This window comes from Phaethon lepturus, unplaced genomic scaffold (genome assembly GCF_000687285.1).
Source record: "Phaethon lepturus isolate BGI_N335 unplaced genomic scaffold, ASM68728v1 scaffold9322, whole genome shotgun sequence".
Taxonomy (NCBI): Eukaryota; Metazoa; Chordata; class Aves; order Phaethontiformes; family Phaethontidae; genus Phaethon; species Phaethon lepturus.
Window position 1 is genome coordinate 5,276 of NW_010525544.1, and position 25,380 is coordinate 30,655.

The following is a 25,380-nucleotide window of genomic DNA, read 5'->3' on the forward strand; positions in this document are numbered from 1 at the left end:
AATACACCAGCTGAGTTAAAAATTGTCAGTTTGTTCATAGTGGAAAGCTAAGGGCCAAGGTGGTGGTGCAGATAAGTTGTGCTGTGTGTCAGTACAATAGTGTGAGTCAGTGATACGCACCTTTAGAATAACTAGGTCCTGATGTAATAGAGAGGATGGAAAAGATGGAAAAGTCATTAACTGGTGGGTATGAGAAGTATGATGCTTTAAATCACTGTGGAATTTGACTAAAAGGATTCTTTCAAAAGTGTGTTTAGAATAAAGTTATACCATTCTTGTAATGCTTTCCGCATGTAGCTTTAGGGCATTTCACCTTGAATGTGCCTATTTTGTGAAGTTGGATGCTAGATCTTGAGACCTGTAGATTGGATTCTGGTTTCCAGTACTGCTTTCACAGTAATTTGTGATAAATACAGTGTTGTCCTAAACTCAGCTACAAATTCAATAGGCACGCAGTTTCAGGAACAAAACATTGTGTTTCTCTGCTTAATTTTAAAGGGTGTGCGTAGCTTGAAAAATACCTACTTCAAACCGAGATACATCCTGTTAGTACCAATGAACAAAGAAAACTATGAGGGACATCTGCGGAGGAAAGGATTATTCAGCAGGCCAGAGATTGAAGAGGCAGTCTCCAGAGTGGACATGTACATCAAAATAAGCCAAGTTTTTCCAGGGTACTTTGATGCAGTAGTCAACACAGGTAAGTTAATCTCTTTCATACTATAAATCTGGCTTCTAATGTCACACCAATAGATGGACTGAAACTGCTATGCAAGCAAAGCCACATGAAACTAAGGGTGACGAATGGTTTGATGTTCAGCATAACAGTTTAAACTTTGCCTTAACTGATTTTTCCCAGTTAATTCTTGTCCCAGGAATCCAAAAAGCTCTGGAGGTCTGTCAGGACTGAGTTACTCTGTTATGTCCAAGTTGTGCTTTAAGCCCATCTAGAAAGCGAACCAACTATTGAACTGAGCAGCACGCTTGTTAGGTATTGTCTCCTATGAGAATATTAGACTGATCTGTACTAATTGTCTGTTGGTTTCTGGGCAGAGTTCAGAGGTGCTTTTGCTCTAAGAGACCTAATTATCTCTGGGCAGGTTAGGCTTCTTTCAGGTGTTGAAATGACAGCTAATGTGCAGTCTGGCAATGTCTCCTTGTAAAGAAGAAGCTGCTGCAAAGCTTGTGTGGGACTCTTCTGCTCAGTAACTTGCTCAAGTCCCCCAGCCTGAAACAAGGAATATGAGCATGGTAGCTATTTCATTAAAACAGATGTTTGCTTCTTGATATTTAGGAATTGAGGATAGCAAGTGGTAGAGAAGAATCCTTTTCTAGCTCCTTCTCTGTGTCTGCCCCTTTGTGGAGCTGATTTTTGTGGTTCACCACAGTGATGGTGAACTATATCATTGTGGTATGAAATATCGTAGTTGTACTTATTGTCAACGGTATATGGAGCTTACAATTTAAATATAGCATTAAAGAAATAAAACAGTAAACCAAATTGCAAAAGGAGAATATTTAGATGAGTACAGAAACTGAGATGAATTTCAATTATTTTCTTGAATGTGCTATTTATGAAGGTGAAGATTTTTCTCCTACAGGATGAGCTGGATGAGTTAAGAATGCATTTCTGTGTCAAACTTCTGTGATTTGTAACTATATATTGATGAAGCTTGGCTTTTTCATTATGTATCCTTTCTCTCCACCACGAATTGTATATCTCTTTCTGCAGATGAATTGGATGAGGCATTCATGGAGCTGAGTTTCCTCATAAAGGCATATCTGGGTTTAGAGCCACCTGCAGTTTCTGATAGCATTCAGGACTTGAAGAGCAGAGCAGGAGCAGGTACTGTGTCTGGGCACATGCTACTACTGTTTTTATCAGTAGAGTATTCCTACTCATTTGTTACAAGAATGGAAATCTGTGAATGTTGCAACCTGTGAGACTGCTTGTCTCTGAAACCGCCTCATGCTTCTCTGTAACGGGTCTCCTGGGCTGATTCCTCCCAAGGTTCTGAATCTTTAATGGAGATCTTTCCAGGAACTTTACATCACTGTGTACCCTGAGGAAATAATATGCAGAAAGTGAGTTGCCTGACTCTTCTGCGGATGCTTTTGGTCTGAGGATCCGTTAATTCCAGATGAATCGCAAGTGAGATAGGAGTCCATGGCTGAGAGCTTTGTGTCTATCAAATTGTTGAGCAACAAGAAAGTAGCATGGCACTGAGACCTTACTTTACTCTCTTCCCTAGGGTAGCCAGAAGCGTGAAGAGGAAAAAAAAAAAAAAACCTGAATATAGTAAGATGAGTGAAGGCAACTTACAAATTCACTCCAAGTGCTTTTGGGTCTACCTACTGCAGGGTAAACCCAAATGATAGCCCTTGAATGACTAAGGCTGGAGCCCCATGATCACCTCCAGCTTTTCATAGAATCATAGAATAGTTTGAATTGGAAGGGATCTTTAATGGTCATCTAGTCCAACCCCCCTGCCATAAGCAGGGACATCTTCAACTAGAGCAGGTTGCTCAGAGCCCCGTCCAACCTGACCTGGGATGTTTCCAGGGATGGGGCATCTCCCACCTCTCTGGGCAACCTGGGCCAGGGGTTCACCACCTTCATCATAAAGCACTTCTTCCTTATGTCTAGTCTGAATCTGCCCTCTTTCACTTTAAAACCGTTACCCCTTGTCCTATCGCTACAGGCCCTGCTAAAAAGTCTGTCCCCATCTTTCCTATAGATCCTCTTTAAGTTCTGGTAGCTGCAGTAAGGCCTCCCCGGAGCCTTCTCTTCTCCAGGCTGAACCCCCACAGCTCTCCCAGCCTGTCCTCACAGCAGAGCTGTTCCAGCCCTCGGAGCGTTGTTGTGGCCTCCTCTGGACCTGCTCCAACAGGTTCAAGTGCATGCTGCTGCAAAAAGTGGTCATGCCCCAACTTACATCTCCTGCCTATGCATTTCTAGCGTGCTCCATGCTCTCATTTCTCTGATTGTGCAGCCATGTGTAATCTGCATCAGGGAATCCAAAAACTAACCTAGGGAAAAAAACTCACAAATATCAGACAGATCGACTCTTGATCAAACTCATCATGCAGCTATAGAACTGGCTCAAGGAGGGAAGGGTGAGGGAGAAGAGCTTCATGGCTGCCTGTGTAGGAAGAAGGGAAGACTACTCTTGTCAGAGGCAGAATAACGAAGATTAGCTTAACATATTGTGAGAACTCAGCTGTAACCCCTGACTTTGTTCCAGACAGAGCAGGTTACCAGCTGGGATGAAAACAGAATATGATCTTTAAAGTACTGGAGAAAAAGAGATAAGAAATAGACATTACAGTATTAAGATGTTGCACAACATGAACTAACAAGAATCTCGTTTATGTGAACTCTTTCCTCTCACTCCAAGAACCTCCATGGTTTATAGCTGTCTTGGTTAGATGCATTACAACAGGAGGATTAATGAGTTTCCTAAGTAACACAGGGACAATATTCATGACCTTCTGTGTGGCTCAGAAGACTGCAAATAAAAGTAGCTGAAGGGAGGGCAAAAATGACTGAAAATGTTAATGCAGAATAATGTAAAATTCATCAGTTCATCATTTCAAGTAATTTTGTATCCTGAAATAATTAATAAATACTTATTTTCTAGTGGACAAGAAAAGAGCTTCTACATGTATTGTGGCATCTCAGTGCTACAGCAGTGAGGACCTTTCTGAAGAATTTTATTTAATCTTAAACTATGTAGATTTTATTTTCATTTCCAGAGCTTTCATGTTTGTTTGAAATGAGAAAGAAGACTTCCTTGCCTTATTTTCTATAATATTGTTGCTTATTTGTCTTAAAACCACTGGAGACGTTTCATACTGAGAGGCAACAAAACCCACCAAAGTGTAACTAGATTATCAGGAAAGAAGAAGAAGGGAGAGGATTAAAGATAAAAGATTTGTATATAATAATGTTATTTTTGAAGATATATACATACGTATCTGAAGTTCCTTTAAAGGATTTAGTTTGTATTCCTCAGCAGTTCTAAGTTCTTTCATTGAGTGACTTGTAACTAGTTACAGAAACTTCATTAATAGTACTAGATTTTGGTAATTCTGCTGTCCATAAAGTAACTTTTAAATTTACTATGCACCATTAAATTCATTTAGAGCTTCATTTATAGGTGTTTAAATAAATTTAACTATCCTACTTCTAGAGATCATCTCTTCTTATGGACTGTGTGAAATAATTTATTTTAAAAAACTTGCCTCAAGGTTGTCTTTAATATGGACATTTTTAGTAAGATAGTAGCAGGGGGAAGATTGGTTGTGTGAGATTATGATAGGTTGTTAATTCTCTTTTTAATGAACTGCTGTGCAAGATCTTTTGCTCGTGTATAGAGTAAAAATACTGGGAGAAAATAGAGAAGTTCTTTTTAAAAACTTTTTATAGCAGAGGTATAATACTTTTCAGAGCTGATAATGCTTTGTACTTGCATTAGCAGCTTTCACCCATGGAACTTGGTACTTTACAACTATTAATTATATTTCACAGCAGTCCTGTGTAGTATGTGTTACTATTGGTATTTTACAAATGAGGAAAGAGACATTTATGCTAAAGACTGATTATTTGTGATGCTGGGCATCAGAAATCCCACTGAAGTTTTGGCAGTGTGAAGCTCTGCACCTCTGAAGGTTAGGCTGTACTACTTACTCAGTGTCGAAGTGAGTAGTTTACTGTGCCTGAAACAGAACCCACCAATCTTGAGTCTCATCTCCTCTGTTCTTAACACCAGATCTTCTGTCCACTACAAACCAGCAGTATATACTGGGTAGGTCAGTCATCTGATGATTGTTGGAACTTTTTTATAAAGGCATATGCTAAGAAAAATAATTGTATTTAGTATATGAACATGCATGTGGATGGGATGTCTCTTTGCCTCTTGCCTTTGTATGTGACTTCTTAGGTTCTGAGCTCTTGTGCTTTGCTGTGACACACAATGCAATTAAACCTTTCTTATGATTGAATTTCTGCAAAGGCTGTCATGTACCAATATTTATAAGCATTTTTCTGTGACTTAATTAGATATTTAGATACCATTTTATATACAGGATAAATCCCAGTTTACTTTTTTTTTCAACTTTGATAAAAATGTTTTTTTGAAAAAGTGAATTGATTATGTCTTCAGCTTTCTGGCTCACGGTCATGTTTGATCCAAGTAGTGGTACAAGTCTTTGGATTTTTGTTCACAGAAATTCAGATAAAATAACAGAAGAAAAGGTGCCCTGCTCCAACTCCTCATCACATTCCAAGAGCTCTGAGAAGGTTAAAACTTCTAAGCAGGTAGACTGTAATTAGCTTGGAGGTCATAAACAGAGGTGCATATCACAGAATCACAGAATCACTGAGGTTGGAAAGGACCTTCAAGATCATCAAGTCCAACAATTAACCCAACGCCACCATGTCCCCTTAACCATGTCTTGAAGCGCCACATCCACACGTTTTTTGAACACTTCCAGAGATGGCGACTCCACCCCCTCCCTGGGCAGCCTGTGCCAATGCCTGACCACCCTCTCGGTGAAGAAATTTTTCCTACTATCCAATCTAAACTTCCACTGGCACAACTTGAGGCCATTTCCTCTTATCCTATCACTAGTTACTTGGGAGAAGAGACCAACACCCACTTCGCCACAACCCCCTTTCAGGTCGTTGTAGAGAGCGATAAAGTCTCCTCTCAGCCTCCTCTTCTCCAGACTAAACAACCCCAGTTCCCTCAGCTGCTCCTCATCAGACTTGTGCTCCAGCCCCCTCACCAGCTCCGTTGCCCTTCTCTGGACACGCTCCAGCACCTCAGCGTCCTTCTTGTAGTTAGGGGCCCAACACTGAACACAGGATTCGAGGTGCGGCCTCCACAGTGCCGAGTACAGGGGCACGATCCCTGCCCTGCTCCTGCTGGCCACACCATTGCTGGTACAGGCCAGGACGCTGTTGGCCTTCTTGGCCACCTGGGCACACTGCCGGCTCATGTTCAGCCGGCTGTCAACCAGCACCCCCAGATATCAGAGCATCCATAGCAAAATGAGCTCATCTACACATGATTAACCACCTCTTCCTAGTCCATTAATGTAGAGGTGTTTTTTTTAGATTTTTCATAACTTTCATTTGCCTAACTATTCAAGGGGGGTAAATTTGTTACATCTGTGAAGTACTGGGGAGGTTTAAAAGCTTTTTGGGAACTGTGTAGTTTATATCCTTTATAACTTCCACAGTTATGTTTTGTGAATCCAGAACTGTGCCAGAAGCCAGCTGATGATAGTTGCAAATTACCAGTTTCTTTCTGCTTGCTGTAAGCAAAGTGGTGTTAAGAATATTTTTGTTGAGAAGTGTCTTTTCCATACTAGATTCAAGAATACGGCTCTTACAAGAGCAAAGATTGTCACCTGGTGGAGCGATTACTGGAACTACTCGGTCTTCATCTGTCAATGAGTTCTTGGACTTTTCTGCCAATAACTATCCAGGAGGCATCTCGGACAAACTTGCTGCACAACTGAGCTCTGTGGTAAGGAGCATTTACTCTAACCTTAGGCAAAAATGATAAGTCGTATGCAAAAAATACATGTTAGTCAGACCTTTCTTTCTCCAGAGAAAATGGACTCTTGTTCTCTGGCCATCTTTCATTTCAACAGTATTTACCAGTTCTGCGGAGCTAAAGGCAGATTGATGAGAATGAGGTAGGTAAACTCAGATGAGGAGACAGCCTGTCTTTTCTGCTCAATTTTACACCAGAATAAATCTGTTGATTGTAATTGATTTCATTCAATTGTGTACTGGTATAAGGGAGCTGAATATCATCTCTCAGTTCTACAACAAGATATGAAACTATCTTATTCAGAGGAAATAGTTAGATGCAGTTAATAGGACAATGAAGATTACTTATGAACGCCATCCTGTGGCAGTGGAAAAACTCATTCAGCCGAGCCTTTCAGAGTGTATGCTAGTGCTAACTGCCAGAGATCAAATTTAAGCACGTTTTTCACCTGCTTTTACTTTTTCAATCAACAGATTCAACAATGTGCTTGGATTTCAAATAACCTTTTGCAACTTCAGCTTCATCTCTTTCTCTCTCTCTTTTTTTCACTTTTTCTTAATAGTCCTTTCCCTAAAGGCATTCATTCTCCTTGCAGGCAGTGGGGGAGTTGGGGCTATGAAGCAGATGTGTCTAATGCTCTTTTTATATGACAATGACAGAAGAAAGAGAAAAAGAAAAATGAAAGCTTTAAACTTTGTTCCATTCCAGGGTGATGATGTCATTATGATGAATGATGGCTTGGCGGGCATGACTTGCTGTACAATTTTGCCACTATCTCTGTATTTATAACTACCTCTGATGTTTAGAATTAATGCTGTAGATGCAGAAAAGTAACAGGCCCCCCCCGCCTCCATTTCCCAGGCTTTAAAAAAGGCTCTCTTAGGTGTGGAGAAAGGTATGACTGTAAAATACCTGACCTAAATAGGGGACCTCCCATCTTTCAGTCTTCTGAAATGAAATAACTCTTTTCAAGCCATGCAGAATTAAAAAAAAAAAGTCACGTGTTGTTTATTTTCATGTTCCTTTCATCCAAAGGTTTGTTAGTTTAATGTGAGAGAGAAGCCAGAATATTTCTTACCTTGCTGCCACTCTGCCATCACTCCTACCCCAGCAATTTATTTTTCTCACTTTTTATTTCATCTTTTTTATTTTTATTTTGGAAGTTTACATTTTGTCAAGTCAGGGAGAAGTGGTTTATGATGAAGGAGGCTATCATTTGCCTTGGGTTTAGCTTACTTAGTGGCTGCAAGGCTCTCTTTCTTATTAGTCTCCTTGTTCAGTGCTGGTAATACCTTTTTGTTATTGACTACACTAAGTTTCCAATATATTTTTACATGCAGAGGAAGCTTTACAGCATCTGCTGAAGTGTCAACATAGTAAAACGTTCAAGGTGAAACACAGGTGCCTTTTAGACCATATTTAATGAGAAGAATATAAATATGTCTGTGGCCTTAAAGTAAAATTTTGTCTAAACTGTTACATTTGGGAATGCAAATTATTTTTGTGCTTTTGGCACCCAAATAATATGCTGTCACTGCAGTAACCACATTCTACTCCCATCATGTAGAACTAGAAAATAAAAAAATATGAAGACATTAGTGTGAATTATTCACATGCAAAACAGGAAGTGGGATCTGCCGCTCAGGGAAAGACAGTAGATCTGATTCCTCACAGCCTTATCCCTTGTGACCATGCCAACCCTGCACTAATTTTATATGGCTGTAATTAACTGTACAAGGTATGAACAGAAAGGTATCTATACCTGTAATCCAGAAAAAAGGGTCAGAATTATACCTTTACCAAAAGAAAGCAAAACAACACACAAGCTCATTGAGCATCTAAGTGGAGCCTTACTTAACATAAATAGTGAAGGAATACACAATAGTCATCATGTGAGCATTCAGCAGAATAACTGTATTCTCTTTCATTGCTCATACCATGACAAAACACCTCTGTTACAGACATGTGATTTAGCTATTAAATTGATAACTATCAATGGCTATCAGTTGATAACAATTCAGGATTTAATAACTTTGCTCTGTGATTTCCATTTTATTTTTTTTTAAGCACGCTGTAGTGCTGTGTTTGTCTGTCCTGAGAAATTACATTGTCCTACAGCACATGTTAATTAAGACACCCTTAAAACTCGGGACGACATTTTCCAGCCTGCTGAGATCATAATGTGTTCATTGTACAAAGTCATTTTAACTAACTGAAATTTGCAAAAGGTAATTCCTTCTTTGAAGGGGGAATATTAGTTGATATAGAGTTGGTAAGGCAGGTTTTCTGTGTTGCTGGAGCAAGGAGAACAGTGTATTTAAGATGTAGTGGAGGCAAATTCTTCTGTGTTCAGCCCCTTGCTGGTGAAAAGAAGCTTAAGACAACGGCATAGCTAGAATTATCCTTGCTTTAACATATTGGGAGGTTAGGATTAATTAAAAGTGGTTCTCTGCCGATATTCTTTCCTGCTACATCCTGGCACATTTTGACTACTATGAAAAAATGGAGCTTTACTGGAGATGAAGATCTTCATTTTTCAAAGACGGCAAGTTTTCAGACCAAAACTTGGTTTGTGTAGATCAGCGAATAATATTTAGCAACTTGTTAGTTATAACATAGCTGTGTTATTTTCCCAGACTATATAAACGCATACACTCTAGAGTCTTAGCAAAAGAGAGGAATATCACAGCCAATTGAGTTACCATATATACTTTTAAGTTGACGAATGAAGTTGGTTATATTTCTTTATCAGGAAGAAGCTTCTTTCCAAAGGCGTCATTCTGCAGCACGTCAGGCTCTGTCAGGGAAGGCACCTGGTGCATATGTCCAGCTCTTTCAAAGGTAATGTAGAGTTTTATTCATTTTGCAATAAAGTGAAAAATGCCTGTTTAAGATTTCTTCTCCACTGCTCTTAAGGATGACTGATTAGAAACTGTCAGGGATTGCAAATCTCACAGACAACTCTCCATTCTATCACTTTTAAATCTAGCCCTGCAAATATATCTCACACTCCCTGTCTTTTGACTTGGGACTACAACAGTCCCAAAACGTATACCAAAAATCCACAAGTAACTTGGCTAAAACTATGAAACTATTATATGCTGCTTCTCTGAGGGAGCAGAAAAGGATCATTTTTCTGGCAGCTCACAGTCTCCGACGTGTTTTAGCACTACTTGTAATTACTGTTGGAAAGTCAAAGCCATGCTCAGCACAAGGTTGTTTGCTGCAGTACGTCTTCTGTGGATCTCTCTGTTTAAAGCAGAATTTATGAAAGATGACTCTACTTCCTAATTTTTTGATTTTTTTTTCCTTTAGTTTTTAGAAAATAGATTCTGTCTTGACTGTCTCTCTTCCTTTTTTTTCATAGTCACAGCCCTGCAAAAATGGTGTTGAAAGTCTATAAATCTCAATGTACCTTATTTGATTGATCTTTTGTGGCACTCCTGCCTTCCCCTGGTCTAAATCTTCCTAATCTGAATTCTTCTTTGCTTGCTTTTCCAACCTGCCATGAAAAGACTCACAGTGTTGGCATTTAAAGTATCACATAGACCTCTAAATCAGCAGTCATCAGAATGAATAGAAATGTTCACACCTTTCAGCTCATTTCAGGCCTGTACAAATGCAGCCACCAATCGTGTCGCTGAAAATCATTCCAATGACAAAGTCTGGAGATTGACTATTAAAAAACAAAAAAAGAGGAAAAAAGCCACCTACTGAATTAAACTGTCTTTAGAAAAATCAATGGCAGAAGCTTACAGGCAGAGATGCATAATTATGATGCATTTTCCAAATCTTTACTTAGAGAAAAGTTTTTTTAAAGTAGCTGATTCATTGTTTTCAAATTATGTTGAAATGAGAAGAAAAATAGAAATCAGTGTCGTCTTTTGCTAGATGTTTTGGGTTTGATTTAGTGGTGCAGTGTAAACTGTTCATTTGAGTCTGCCTTGGTTTGTTGCTCTTTGCTCCCTTTATTCCACAATACTCATATGCTGGAAGCTGATTTTAGAGTTAAGTATCAGACTGCTTTGGCAGAGCTGTCAGGCAGGTGAGAGAAAATCCTGTCACCCCAGTCAGCATCTGCAATTACCAGGCCTCAAGGGATAGATGTGCTCAGCAGAACTGGAGGCAAGAGTAGGCAATACCCCGTTCCATGCAAGAGGTTAAGTCAAGAGGTGCCATAAATATGAATGCTATAAAAGGGTTGAAATTCTGAGGGAGAATCTGAATCCTGGAATGTAGCAATTAGACATCAGAGAACCCGGTAGGTCATGTAGTCCAGTCCAGCAGAAAGTGTATGGTTGTTCTTCTGAGCATGTTTATAGAATCATAGAATCACAGCATGGTTTGGGTTGGAAGGGACCTTTCAAGGACATCTAGTCCAACCCCCTGCCATGAGCAGGGACATCTTCAACTAGAGCAGGTTGCTCAGAGCCCCGTCCAGCCTGACCTGGGATGTTGCCAGGGATGGGGCATCCACCACCTCTCTGGGCAACCTGGGCCAGGGTTTCAGCACCCTCACTGTGAAAAATGTCTTCCTTAGATCTAGTCTGAATCTGCCCTCTTTTAGTTTAAAACCATCACCCCTTGTCCTATCACAACAGGCCCTGCTAAAATGTCTGTCTCCATCTTTCCTCTAGGCTCCCTTTAAGCCCTGGCAGCTGCAGTAGGGTCTCCCCGGAGCTTCTCTGCTCCAGGCTGAGCCCCCCCAGCTCTCCCAGCCTGTCCTCCCAGCAGAGCTGTTCCAGCGCTCGGAGCGTTGCTGGGGCCTCCTCTGGCCCCGCTCCCGCAGGTACTAGACTCTCCTGTGCCGAGGGCTCCAGAGCTGGACGCAGCACTGCAGGGGGGTCTCCCCAGAGCGGGGCAGAGGGGCAGAACCCCCTCCCTCGCCCTGCTGGCCACGTGGCTTTGGGGGCAGCCCAGGACACGGTTGGCTTCTGGGCTGTGAGCGCACATTGCCATCTCCTGTCCAGCTTTTCATCCCCCAGTGCCCCCAAGTCCTTCTCCATGGGGCTGCTCTCCATCCCTTCATCCCCCAGCGTGTGCTGATCCTGGGGGCTGCCCTGACCTGGGTGCAGGACCCTGCCCTTGGCCTTGTTGAACCTCATGAGGTTCACACAGGCCCATTCCTTGAGCCTGTCCATGTCCCTCTGGATGGCATCCCATCCCTCAGGCCGGAATGCTTATACTGGTTTGTTTATACAGAATTGAACCAAGTTTTAAATACCCACAGTAGAGGGGCTTTCACCTTGGAAAAGCTCGCCTAGAGTTTGATGGATCTTGCTTTAGTTACTATGGACCTGGGTCATGAGTAGCTTAAAAGGTTATAGCATGTCATCTTAGCTGTGGTAACCAACTTCGTGCACACTCTCAGCCTATAGTGAATGTAAGGCGATGTGGCTTTCTTTAGCTTTTATCAAGGGCTAAACAAGGAATTTGTACACAGATTGTGTGACTGAGATGTCACAAGGTAATTCGGTATGTCATTATTCGTAGTAGTATTAGCAGCAGCATCCAAATAATTTTGGGGTAGTTAGACTGTTACGTTGTTTTATACTTTCCATGGTTCTTACTTAAATTATGTATATTGTAATGAATTTTTATCTTTCTCTGTAAGTCTATGCTTAGTAAGTTTGGTAGGGTCTCTCTAATTTGTTAATTAATTCAAAATTGATCAGTCCAGAGTATTTCAAGTGTCCCTACAACAAGTGCTGGCAAAGACGACACCTATAGCCTGCATCTGAGGCGCCATACTTCATTGTCTCTGCATATGTTGCTCAAAAATTACACCAATCTCTTTGTGCAGATGTGATTGCATTAGATATCCAGGTTCAACATCTCATCTCGTTGTTATGTGTAGATCCATCTCAGCTTTAGTGCTTCCCAAATTTCTCTCTCCTACAGAATATCCATGTTTTAAGTTATTTTCTTTCAAGCTGTATTTTATTTGGATGTTTTTATTTCTGTTTTTACTTGGCTACGTAAATAGGATAGGTCATGCCTGTTTGAAATCCAGTTTTAAAAAAATCTTGCTGTCTATTCTCGCTTTAATCCTATCAGCTTTGTTCTGATGAATTTTTATTTAGAACATGATACACCTTTTCTTTATTTTCATTGTCACCAGCAGTGCATAAATGTACTTTGTCCACTTAATCTGCTGTTTTTGTAAAAACGTGTTTTCTTACACTTTCAATCAAATGATTTCTTTCAACGCATCCAGCCTTATACAGGGTTTCAGATGATGAATCTTGATGTAGTAAGCTTGCTGCCATAGCACTCCTCACTGGGGAATACTGCTCCTCTAGAGGAGCGAAGAGAAAAGAATACGCATGCAATATAAAGCCTCATTTTTACCCTGAACTTCCAGTGGAGTTTGAATTGACTGAAGGTATGGGGTTGTGATGGGGAGAAGCAAGTATGCATTTTGTTCTGTCTGTCCTACCCCTGGGGAGATGGCAGCTTGGAGCAAAGTGAGGCAGATAGAGAGAATGAAGTTCATTAAAGCAGATTAATTTCAGATTGTTTTGGGAAATACAAGAGGAAGGTCCATGTTTGCCATGCTGGATGGAGTTGGTATAGAGTGAAACTTTGTTCTGAGGGCGTTGCAGGTAACCTGAAGCAAAATAAGACAAGTACTTTAAAAAGTAGGTGATTCTAATTTTAAAAGAACAAATTTGTGACATATGCAGGTAATTGATTATGTATATTTTTAGCACATAGAAATACCAATATGATTAGCTAGAAGATTCTACAATATCTTGCTTGAATTTAAGATTTTGAGAGGAAATGGCCTCAAGTTACGCCAGGGGAGGTTTAGATTGGATATTAGGAAAAATTTCTTCACTGAGAGGGTGGTCAGGCATTGGAACAGGCTGCCCAGGGAGGTGGTGGAGTCGCCATCTCTGGAAGTGTTCGAAAAACGTGTGGATGTGGCGCTTCAGGACATGGTTTAGGGAACATGGTGGCGCTGGATTAATGGTTGGACTTGATGATCTTGAAGGTCCTTTCCAACCTTAGTGATTCTGTGATTTTTTTTTTAGCTGTTGGACTAGATTTTAATTGCATGAACTATATGAGTAGCTCCATTAAAGCAGTGTTTTATCTGAGGATTTGTACCCTGATTTTTGTGATTGAAAAGGGCTATCAGTGCAAAGTAAACTTTTTTGTGTCCAGACGTTTCTTGTCATGCAATGAGGAAGAATTCAGTAAATTTAGTATTTCTTCAGTGGCAGTGCTAGCTCATACACACCAGCCCCTTCCTATTCTTCCACAGCCCACTCTGTGCTGCAACTGGTTCCAGTGTCATACAGCTTAGTGATGAACTGAATAAAGGTACAGATCAGGTTTTGCCAAACAAAAGGGTTGTGTTTTTCAGCCAGATGAATTTCCCTCACTCTCTGAAGAACTGCTTGCGCTGGCATCATGCTGAGGGAGGACTGGAGTGTAAATAGCTGGTGTGGACCAGAAATGGTAGAGGGCAGAGAAAGCTCATCTTGCTATTGAGCAGTGCTGCTGCAGAGAAGGAGAACCCTGCTTCAGTTAGGAGTGACTAAATTCCATGAAATATATTAAACTGATGCCAAAAATGATATATTCAAAGAAGTTCCTAAGGTACTAGATATTTTGAATTTCTTGTGTATCTGTAAATATCAAAAGATTCTTTAATGTTTAATCTCATCTTTGCACATTTTAATCCAAACTGAAATATATTGCTTAATTTTCCTGAGTTTGTATTAGAAAATTTTAAAAGTGGTGTCACACAAGAATCTAACCTGTTTTATTTATTGCAATCCCGCAGGGTTATCTACATAAATTTAGATTCCTAAATCCAAATTACTGAAAACCTGGCCTCTTTATTTTTTGCCTGTGGCTGTGTGCAGGTGTAATTAAAGTCATTTTGATGTCTCATTGCCTAATATAATGTATGGGCAATGTTCAGTGGTTTGCTCTGAATAATTTCACTAGTTGTTTGTGTGTTTGAGGGTAATAAATAAGGGGTTGGGTTGAAGTCTCGTTCAGATCAGGCCTTTAGCTAATGATTAACTTCTTGATTTCATCTAAATGTTGCTGAAATAACTGGAGTAAGCAAGAGCTGGCATCACCAATAGCAGAATTTATAACATGCAATCTTGCTTTTCTGAGTTGGAAGAAATTCATACACTTCACAGTTTCACCGGAGCTCCTTGGCAGAACTGGGAAGAGAGAAAGTCCATGGTCTACCTGTGGTTGAGACACCCTCTTCAGGTTCGATTTGCTAGCTGTGAGCATAAGATTTGCCTGCATGTTGTTGCATACATTTCTTGCAGACCCCCTTGTCTAGTCAACCTCTGACTTCAATGTAATTCACCTTTTTGGTTTTATTTCTATGCCTCTCTTAATGACAAAACTAGGACGTTGTTCTGAACTACACGGATGTGCCTTTTTACAGGGTGCTGTTTAACTTCTCCAGTCTGTTTTCCTTTTTTTTTTTTGAGCTGAGGTGCAATTTGAATTACACTCTGAGCCTGAACACCTATAATGACAGTACAAAACTTGGGAGGCAATGTAAAGAAGTCATTTAGTGCAGAAATAGATGGTGAAAAAAACATCCCTGTAACACCTTTAAATATGCATATTTTTTTATGCCTGTACTGATACCGGGGGTTGAGATGTAACTTCTGAGGGTGGGTCATAGGTTCTAAACCTTTGCTGCAGGAAGTAAAGTTAATTTTCCTGGAGTGACCCAGTCCTTAGAGGGGTGCCTTAAATCCTGTCGTCACATTTCTGCTTGGACTCTTATAACCTCCATTGTCAGGTTGTCTATTTCTGTGCTATATATTGAACAGAGTTCTTTGCTAAAGAGATTTTCTGGTTTGTTTGGGTTTTTTTTCTTTCCACGATGTGGATTTACAAGAAATTATTTCTGAGAGCACTCAGCTCTGGGGGCCATTAATGGAACCAGGCCCTTTCTCCTATGTAATTGGTCCAGATTTTGAACTGAGCCGTTAACAAACACCATTACCAGCCAGCGGTTACTTGACAGTGAAACAAATAACAGCTGAACAGCTTGAGGCCTTAACACTAGGGAAGGTTTATTTATAGGTATTAGTAATAAGAAGCTAAAAAAAGGGGAATTAAAAGATGAAGTGTAGAAAAACCTTGTTTGCAATGCACAGTGTATTGGGCCAGGGACTGATTTCTGAAGGAGGAGTGGGGAAAGCCTCATCACTGAAGCACCAGAAGACCCACAGCAGGGAACAGCCCTGCTTTGGCATGATGAGGAGGCATGAAAAGACAGTTTGAGTTTCCAGCTTGTTTCCTGAGGGAAAGTGTCAGTGGTATACTTGTTGCCTTAATGGCCTATGGGCATGATTGAAGGCTTGATGAAGAACTTAACATTTTGGGGTTTTTTTCCAAACTGTAGCAATCAGTCTTCAAAGAAGATATTAACACTCCTTAAAAACCTAGCTTCTCCCATGGAGCAAGCATTCAGAACTTGCTACTGCACTTAAAAATGTTCTTGACAAGCTCCCTAGGGAAACTAGAAAATGGCACACACAAAAGTTACATAGGCTCATTGCCCTTAAGGATAAACAGATTCCTTCAGAGTTCAGTTGAGGTGTGTCAGTGGGATGGCTCTGGTACAGGGGGTAGATATATGGAGTCTTCCAAGAGTTATAGTTTTAAGTTCAGCATTTCATTAAGGACCTCTCATGTTTGGCAGTCTTCAGTGCTGCATCTGTCTGGTTTTAGCTCTGTGGCTCGAGTCTATAAATAACGTGGTGTCAACACTGCAGTTACCAGGAATGCTTTTTTTTTAGGAGTTATGCATGGCAGTGAAGATGAAACGTCTCACCTTGCGAGTTAGACGCAAGGGGTGGGATTAATCTCACCTGATTTTGGGTGTCTTTAATAAAAATATTTCTATCTGAACAAGTTGCCCTGCATTGCTTTATCTCAGTGGAGAGTAATTCATCCAACCTGCTTTAGATATCTACTTAAACTTGAGTTTATTCATACTCTAGCTGTGACTGTTCTTCTCTATTGGCTATAAACACAGCCTGGATTACTACCCCCAACTGCTTATCGCTGCTTCTCTCCCACTGGAGATAATGCTACCCTCCATCTGAACAGGTCTTGTGAACTCACTAAGCACTAATTATGCTATCACAGTATATGGATGCATGTAACAAGCACTTTATTTTCCTGTCGTATCATTTTAGGGACCTGGCAGTCACTCCTTCACCGAGCAGCTCCTGCCAACAATTACTGGAACCAACAATACATGCTTCTCTGCTCTCAGACAGAACGAACGTCACCCAAGACCAGAGTTTCACTCCGACTAACCCAGAAAGCCGGTGAGTTCAGTTTCTAAGATGGCAGATCATCACTGGGTGGAATGAAGGTTAATGCTGCAATGTGCAAGATCTAAAACTATTTCCCAAGCTAATGCAATTGTCTCATCTGTTACATGTGTCGCCTTATTAAACATGTGTTGCTGCAGCATAAAACAAAGTCTTGTCATTCATGGGAATGGCTTCATTTAGACACCATAATTCACATACACAGAATAGGAATTTCAAGAGCTCTCTATCAAGAGGACGTTTGAAGGGAAAAAGATGCTGAAAGAAACTTGGTCCAGGTATAGAAAAAACAGAACTTGAGTGATAAATATGTTTTTTAAACAAATTTACCAGATACTGCTATCAATCAGAATTATTTCTCATCCTCTCTTTAGAGTATTACTATAGTCACTGTTGAATACCATTTGGGAGGCTCTGGATGATATCATGATCAACTTCATATCTCATCCATGATAACAGCAGACCCCATCAGGATGCTGAGCTCCGTAGTACCTTTACCTTCTCTTTCTATCTCAGCCATTGCTGTTATGCTTCATAACTTGTCCAGCACCTCAGCTCGTGAGTGATGAACATCCTCATTTATTTGTAAAATAAAAGCTAAACAGGCTCTGAGGTATGGGAGAGAGACAACTCCTAGCTCATTTAAAGCTTGTAGAGAGGCGAGGATAGAAGAAGATTTGAAGAGGCTACAACTTCAGCATCTTTAAGCCCTTAGCTGCAAAGCGGGCTATATTTTCCTGACTTGCTCTGCAGATCCACATTGCCTCTTACAAGATGGCTGTGACTTACTCTAATGCTCCTGTTTTGTAAGTACATCTTAGCTCTGGCTGCCAACAAGCCTGTCTGCTGTTGTGGCAAGTGACATTGCAGGCTTTCTATGCAGTATCCTGGATAAGCTTTTTTCCCCCTCTTCTGGCCATCTGTTGTAATCTCGTGCCCAGATGGGATACACAGAAGCAGCCGGATGCCACACAGCATGACCTAGTGAAGCAGAACACGCCAGATCCCCCATCCACACTAGGAAATAGGTGTGTGCTTGTAGTCATGCTCTGCTCACCCTTTGGAACCTACCACAAAGCTCATCTGAAAGCTGCAACTTAGAGTGAGCTCATGTCTATGCCGTATGGCTGTTGGTAAACTTGAATTTGATCGTGGGTTCAGTCCCATGTCTGCTATCTTGTTCTCATTCCATACAAAATAAGGTACCTTTCCTTACCATACCATCTATTTTTCACCTATGTGTTTTCATGTCTTTTAAAAATCACTGTTAAAAAACCTCCTAAACACACATTAGGCAGCTTTTCACGTTAAGTCAGTCCGATGAGAAATGCTGAGCATCTTTACAAGATTTGAACCCCTTCACTTTATTCCTCATCTGTTAAGCAGAATTCTTAGCTAAACTTGCTGTTGAAAAAAATCTCAGTGTTCCTTTTATATCCTAGAGAGACTGCCAGTTCCCTCTATGTGATGTTCTACCTGCCACTGTAATTACAAGTAGTTAATTAGCATGCTGTAAAAAGGTTGAAACCGTAGGCCTCTGCAGATTCATTTGTCCTGAGTATTTGTGCCACAGTGGAGTGTGCTGAGGGGCAACAGAGTGAGCGAATGGAAGGAACTGAGTGCGTAATAAGTTGCAGAGGGATTATGCGTCATCTGTCCTTACCAGTAAGAGGCAAGACCTGTAACTCAAATGAGCGTGAAGCTCTGATGAGTTGTAGAGGTCTTACCCTTCGCATATGGGAATAAATATGTCTTTCTACTCCACCACATTTTTGTGTTTTGACTTTCGCAGTGTTTTCATTTAGCACTGTTAATAACACAGTGGAAAAACAACTGTGAGGAGAGAAAAAACAAACTGCTAATCTGATTCATTTTCTGTGCATGCATCATGGCCTACAGCAAAATTGCAGAGAGTCATGTTGTCAAATCCTTTTGCAAGGGAAATACGGGAAGTTGGGAAGAAATTTGCTCATAGGCGTGATTGATGGAAATGCTGTTGTGTAGATGCATTTGAAATATTGGTGAGAAAAATCCCACTTTTCTGAAGTATTGTAGTAAAGCCTGTAGTGATTTTGTTTGAATATTGAGGTGGTTTGATATTTTTCTTTCTCTTTCTCTCCAATTTTATGCTTTCGACATTGGGAATGGAAGAAAGAGTAAACTAAAAAAAGCCATCAAGGAGTAAGAGCATGAATGTATTGACGTCCAGGCACAGCTAGTGAAGGAAATACTGTTTTTCAAGATCAGGGACTGCAGATTAGTCTGATATGTCACTGGGCAACACTGTGCCCAGGTCCCAAATTTCTTGCATTATTTCTCAAATCTAGCAGTTTTTATTTAAGCTTGAGCTGTGGTGCACACAGCATCCATTATTCTTCTGTCACTAGCACTTGTTGGATTCAAGCCCTGCAATTCTGTTGCTTCTTTTACAAGCGAAACAGACGATCCTGATTGCATTTAAAGAGTGAAAATTAAAGGTTTTGTTTGAATGTCTGCCCACTGACCTGCATTTTTCAGCAGTGCAGTTTCTAATTTCATCCATGGCTTCTTTTCATTGCTAAGACCATAGCTATGGTCTTCTCCTTGGAAGTAACCTATGATGACCTACTCTTTCCTGATTTCACAAAAGAAAACACCATGCCAGTTTCCCTGGATTTTTGAAGTCCTCTGCCGGAGGCTGAACTCTCCCGCACATGAAAGTGTGTGGGGGTTTTGCCTGAGGTTCTATTTGTTTTCATTCATAGGCTTAAACAATTTATCATTGCTTTTGTTGAGTAGCAATCCTTTAGGGCAATATATCTTAAAACTGTGCTTTAAAGGACTGCTATTCACTACAGGCAATGATAAATTCTTTAGGTCCCTGTCTGCTGTATTTCATTACTCACATTTACCAGTAGATGTGTTTGTAAGGATATTGAAACGATCTGGTTACAGCATAACAGGGAGACCAGAAGAGAGGAGGGGCAAAACATAATGAGTTGGACAGTAGAAACTCAACATCTTAATCTGTTACTACACCTTCATTATTTGCAAGTTTGAGGGTGGAGTCAGAATCTCACCTACCATTGACTAGTGCATTTAACAAGGAACTGCCTCAAATATTTAATTGCACGTCCCCATTCCTGACAAGCACAATCAAATGAAAAATATCCATCAATTGAAATATTATGACATCATGTGCAATGATATATGTTAGGGTTTGGCAGTCCAGTGCAACCGTAACCTAAACAGAATCTAGAGCAGTCCAGTGCTTTACTCCTCAACTCATTACTAACACATTTTGTATTTAGTGCATACAGAATCCATTTATCCCATTACTCCATGGGGTAATACTGTGGGGTTTTTTAAGCTTCCTATTTTTCATTTCTTTTCCACTTAGCTGACTGCGAAATTTTTCTAGAGGGAACACATGCCTGCTTCGCCTATAATAGTTCAGTTTTCTGTGCTGAGGCTGTCAGGGAAGGACTAAAGATAGGTTATCCAAACTCATTTACAGGTGACCTGGCAAAAGCACAAAGGAGAGGCAGGTTCTCAGCTCCTCTGCCTCACCCCTCCCAAATACCTTGGACGTCTAGATGGCAGAGACCTCATAAGCTCTAGTTTTCCTGCTTATTTTCGATGTTATTCTCATTGAGTAGTTTTACAAGAAACCTTAATTAAATTAAATGTTTCCTATGTCACTTGTACTGGAAAAGCCTGGGTACCTGCCTTCCCTTTACACCTTGACAAGTGGTTTGTAAATTATTTCCCACAGTTTACCTTGTCTTCTGCTCTTTAAGACAGGGACAGCTGGGGAAAAAGGCAATGAAGATTTTTGTTGAACGCCTTAGGATGCTGGATTTTAACATGATGCATTCATGTATTTGTGGCTAGAGATTCACAGGGGGTTAATTCTAACTATATAATACCTATTTTTAGCCTTTATTTGTAGGCGAATGTGTGACAATGTTCTCTGAAGCAAAAGCAGAGGTAGTCAGCCTTTTAGAAATTCGAATAGATGTTGTTGAAGAGTCCAAGCTGCTGTTTATACTGAGCCTGGATTTACTACTCTCAGTAATTTCTTATTCCCACCACAGTTATATCTGATGCGTATTACAGGCAGCTAAAATGAGATTATGACTAGGGTTAAGCACTTGGCTAGAGCATTCGGTGTTTGATGAGCAGCCTTGGATGCAGTGGACCTCAGAGGAAGATAGAAGCACTCAGTTCATTACAGGATATAATATTCCTTTACCTTGAATGCAATGGCAATATTCTCATAGACTTCCAGAGTTCATCTAGTGAGAAGATACTTACCTGTTTCTTATGGGAGTACCACACTGTTTTATCTCATTATTCATGATCCCTTCTTCTTATTGTATGGATTTATTAATATACCACAGAAATACTTTCTTTCTATTGCCCAGAACACTGTAATCACAGTATTCTTAAAAGCTAAAATGCTCCTTGCAAGAATTACAGGATGAAATTCTTTTGGCCTGCATCATGGATAAGGTCAGGGTGGATAATCTTTGAACTTCCTCCCAGATTCCTAAATCTTTGAATCAGTTTCTCTCACCTAGACCAGAACAGTCCTTTCTGTATGAAAAGCGACATTATGGAATGTCTTAAGCATTGCTCCAGATATATATTATGGTTTTGGATTAAATAGGTAGTTATTGATCTCTCCATATCAGTCAGGACCTTTCCCTTACTTTTCTTGAAGTAAATTGATATTATATAGATGGAAATGGAAAATCTTTATCAGAAGCTACAACATGGTTGTTATCATTGTCAGGGTCTCAGACCACTCAGACTTTGGCTTTGACTAGATTTTCTGCAAGAGACATAACAGGTCAGAGGTGCCTTGGGTACTACTCACTGGTAAATGGCTACTCATGGTCCATGTTGTCACTTGGGTGCTACAGAAACACTTCTTTTCAAGGTAATTCTTATTTTCTTTTACTACCCAAGACAGAACATCGTCCGCAGTGCTGAACCACAGGTTTGGAAACAAGGAGCTCTGAGTTCTGATCCCAAATCTGAAGCTGATTCACTGTGTGGCATGAACCTCTTTATTGTACCTGTCTGTGCAATTAATTAAACCAATAAATGAAAATTGAGAGAGTTAGTAGTTGTGTTTGCGAGCACTAGAAGTTTTGAGAGAATTGTGATGTGTGAAAAAGCTTTGTGTAACTGATAAGTACTCAGACTTATTTCTGACTTTGGATTGAGTTGTGTGACTGCAACATCAGTAATACTGTCAGATCTAGTGCACAGGCTTTTTTTACCGCTATTTGAAAGCATAAATCATTTCCCTCTCTCAGCTGCAGAGTGTCTGGTCCTGACAGTGGACTACTTCTAACCTCACCTGGTGCATCTGCTGCTGAAGGTCTGCCAGTTCGAACCCCTGTTTCCCATGCTCGTCTCACTGAAGAAGCCAAAGCTGAGCATCAAGATCCAAGAGGTGCTGAAAATGGAGTGGACAGATTGAAAGGTTTGACCCATATTCCAAAGTAACAGTTTTTTTCAGGCTGTGTATCTTTCTTACTGTAATGATAGTGGCTTTATTTGGGTGACAGGGACGCGTCTTCATGCTTCTGGTAATGACGCTCTTATAAGCAGCAATGTTACGATGTGGCACAATCTTTGCAGTGTGAATGCAACAGACTCAATACAGCAGCTTTCTCTCAATAAACTTCTGGAGAAATTAAAAACAGTGATTGCTTAGGGATAAAGTTACTCTTTCATATGTATGAGGTAGAGCGGTCACTAGGCTACCTGAAGATATTACTCTTCCCATCCCCACCCCCCAAAACACTGGGTTTTCAGCTGGAGATATGTTTTGTGGTAAATTTTGACTTTTCATTGAAATAAATACCCGCCTTAGTGCTTCTTCACTTATTTATATTTTCTGCAGAGACTGAACTCCCTAGTAACAATCTTCAGAGAAAATACAGCAAGTCCAAGACTGGTTCTTCTTATGTGCCTCAGCTCATCAACTGGCCAGGCTCCCACACCAAACCTGTCCTACCTCCAATCCCGTCTGGGCGGAAGAAGACCAACCCTTGATAGCCACTAACTAGCCAAGTCTTTGTCTTGAATCTTGATTCTACACTGAATCTTTCTGTCTAACAGGAATACTGATTTTTATATATTTCTCTTCAACAAAGCAAAGTCTATCAAATATTATTTCTAAATCCATTTCTGATTAACTCTCCCCAAAAAAAGTTATTTATTTATAACTTCATTACAAAATAATTTTTGTATTTCCCAAAGCTAAAAATTATTTCCCCAGGAACTCTCAGCTGGTATAGATTTTTTTTCCTATGCCACGTGACCATATCTTCCATTAATTTCTCTCTTTCCTCCCTCTCCTATATTAGAGATTTAACTGAGGTGTGGAAACATCAGGGCCTCTGATAATATTGTCTATATTGTAGTACTAGTGAATTATTTTGAAGAGGGATTTTGTGAAATGTTCAGAGTTAAGCTCAGAGTGAAAACTAGTTCCAAGTCTTTTTTTTTAATAAAACGTGTTTTTTTGAAGGGATGAGACATAATTCTTCGATTTGCAAGTGTATGCAAACAACCTAGCAAGAAGTTGTCGGAAAAAATTATTAGAATTGTTGAGATGTAGCTGAAACATGTAGGTAGTATGTGAAGATTTGTTTCTCTGTATGTAGAGCAGAGCTCTGACAAGTAAATAAAACTCCTGAGTTAACATTTGTCCTGATTAATTTTCCTTACCATCTACTTATAGAACAGATAGCAGGGCCCCTTTGCCCGAGCAGCTTCCCTGGAGGAGGGGTGTTTGCTGTTCATGTTACAGCGTGGGTCCTCAGGTCTTTGCGTGCACAGAAGATACGACACGTTGCCACAGTGTGGAGTCACGTCCATGGGAGAGCTCTGTTTTACCTCACCTGCACATTCACGATGTGGCCAAGGGTCTTTGTTGTTTAAATAGGACGAACTGAACGAAGCAACGCAGCTCATGGTAAGTAATGGACGGATTCAGATAGCCTGACCTTAAATTCCAGTGAAGTCTGTAAAACAACTCAGCTTTTTATTAAGTAGTTCCCGTTCCATATAGCAGCTGGCCGTATCCTCAAGCTGAAGAACAGCGGCTCTTCCAAGGCACCGTTTTTTATCATTGATTTTGGCAGAACACAAAGCAAGGCTGCTCCGCGGCGTGGGTTCAGAAGGAGTTCAGGCAGCCGATGCTGCAGTTTCAGCCTCAGTGGGTTTTTTGCCAAAGCAGTTCAGCGAGGTGGGTACCTGACTGCCACTGAAAACCACCTAACCTCCTTTTCTTCAGCAAATCCCACAGGGCTCTTCAGGGCCGCTTTGCCGCTATAAATACCTTCGCAGAAGCTGGCCTGGCTGTCACAGCTGGCTGCACGGTTGACTGACATGGATGCTGATGAGTCTATCAAGTTTTTGCTGTTTTACAGGAGCGAGTGGTTTTGCCAGTGTCACGGTTAATGAATACGTACAAGGTACCTCATGGTTCATACACAGCAGGGCCAGGGGTGATCACACCTCCTCGCTTAACTTGGGAAAGCAGTACAGTCAGTGGCAGATAAATCCGTTTTCTGCTGGTCGCTAATGCAGAAATGCATGTTTAGGCCTTTGCTCTGCATTGCAGTCTGGGTACATATATATGGTAAATAAGGGCAGTGGGTGTTGGCTGATACCCCAGTCACGTCAGTGTCTCTTTCTTTTTGCTTCCATTCCTGCGCAGTTCTCCAAGCCAAGACCACTTCCACGCTCAGCCCCAGCTCTCCACGCTTCCCTTGGAGCGGTTACTCCCTTCTGCGTAACAAAACACGACAAGTTATCCCTGAATCGTGCCAGATTTCCTCTGCTTGAAGTCTACAATCCTGCAAAAGCCTTGTACATCTGCAGTGAGTGAGCACAGTGATTCAAACTACTTGTGTTTTCTGGAACAGTCTTAAATACTAAGCTCTCCAGTCCAGGACCTGTACCTCTATTTTGATTAGATAGAGCTGAGCATACAGGTGGAGTAAAAATATGTTGCTCTTATTTTCCAGTTGGAAAAAGAAGTCATTTGTTCTTCTGTGAGTGCCATGAGAAAAAAAATCAGTGCTGGAGCAGAGTATTGGTTAGCTTACTTGCGTTTCTATCAGACAACAATGTTTGAAGAGAATCTCCTATTTTGCAATCGATTCTTGGGCCCTGAGCTTTCAAACACTCCCAAATGTGGCACATTCAGTGGAGGCCAGGGGATAAGGAGGAAGGAGCACTTGTGATTTTAAAAATACCAGGGAGGAACTTAGGTTAGAAACGTGCTGAAGTCAAAATATCAGCAAAATATTCAGTTTCTTTCTTTCCTCCCTAAGCTTGTACTGCCACACGCTCTCACTCGCTCTCTTCCCACGCCCCAGCACACCACAGATCGAATTGCTAACCCAATTTATGGGATTCTTGAAAAAAACCTGCGTGATGCTGACCTGCCCTTTGTCTACTGCACC

The 25,380-nt window shown here is 40.7% G+C and overlaps 1 protein-coding gene across 1 annotated transcript; it reads left to right on the forward strand.

Moving 5' to 3' along the window:
- Positions 1-498: 498 nt before the first annotated feature.
- On the forward strand, positions 499-22,957 carry LRGUK (leucine-rich repeats and guanylate kinase domain containing; the record flags this gene model as incomplete). Its single annotated transcript, XM_010282790.1, has 7 exons — positions 499-700; positions 1,733-1,846; positions 6,379-6,536; positions 9,319-9,407; positions 16,766-16,900; positions 22,213-22,382; positions 22,806-22,957. Coding segments are annotated over 7 exons (1,020 nt in total), but the record flags the coding sequence as incomplete, so codon positions are not given.
- Positions 22,958-25,380: the final 2,423 nt, after the last annotated feature.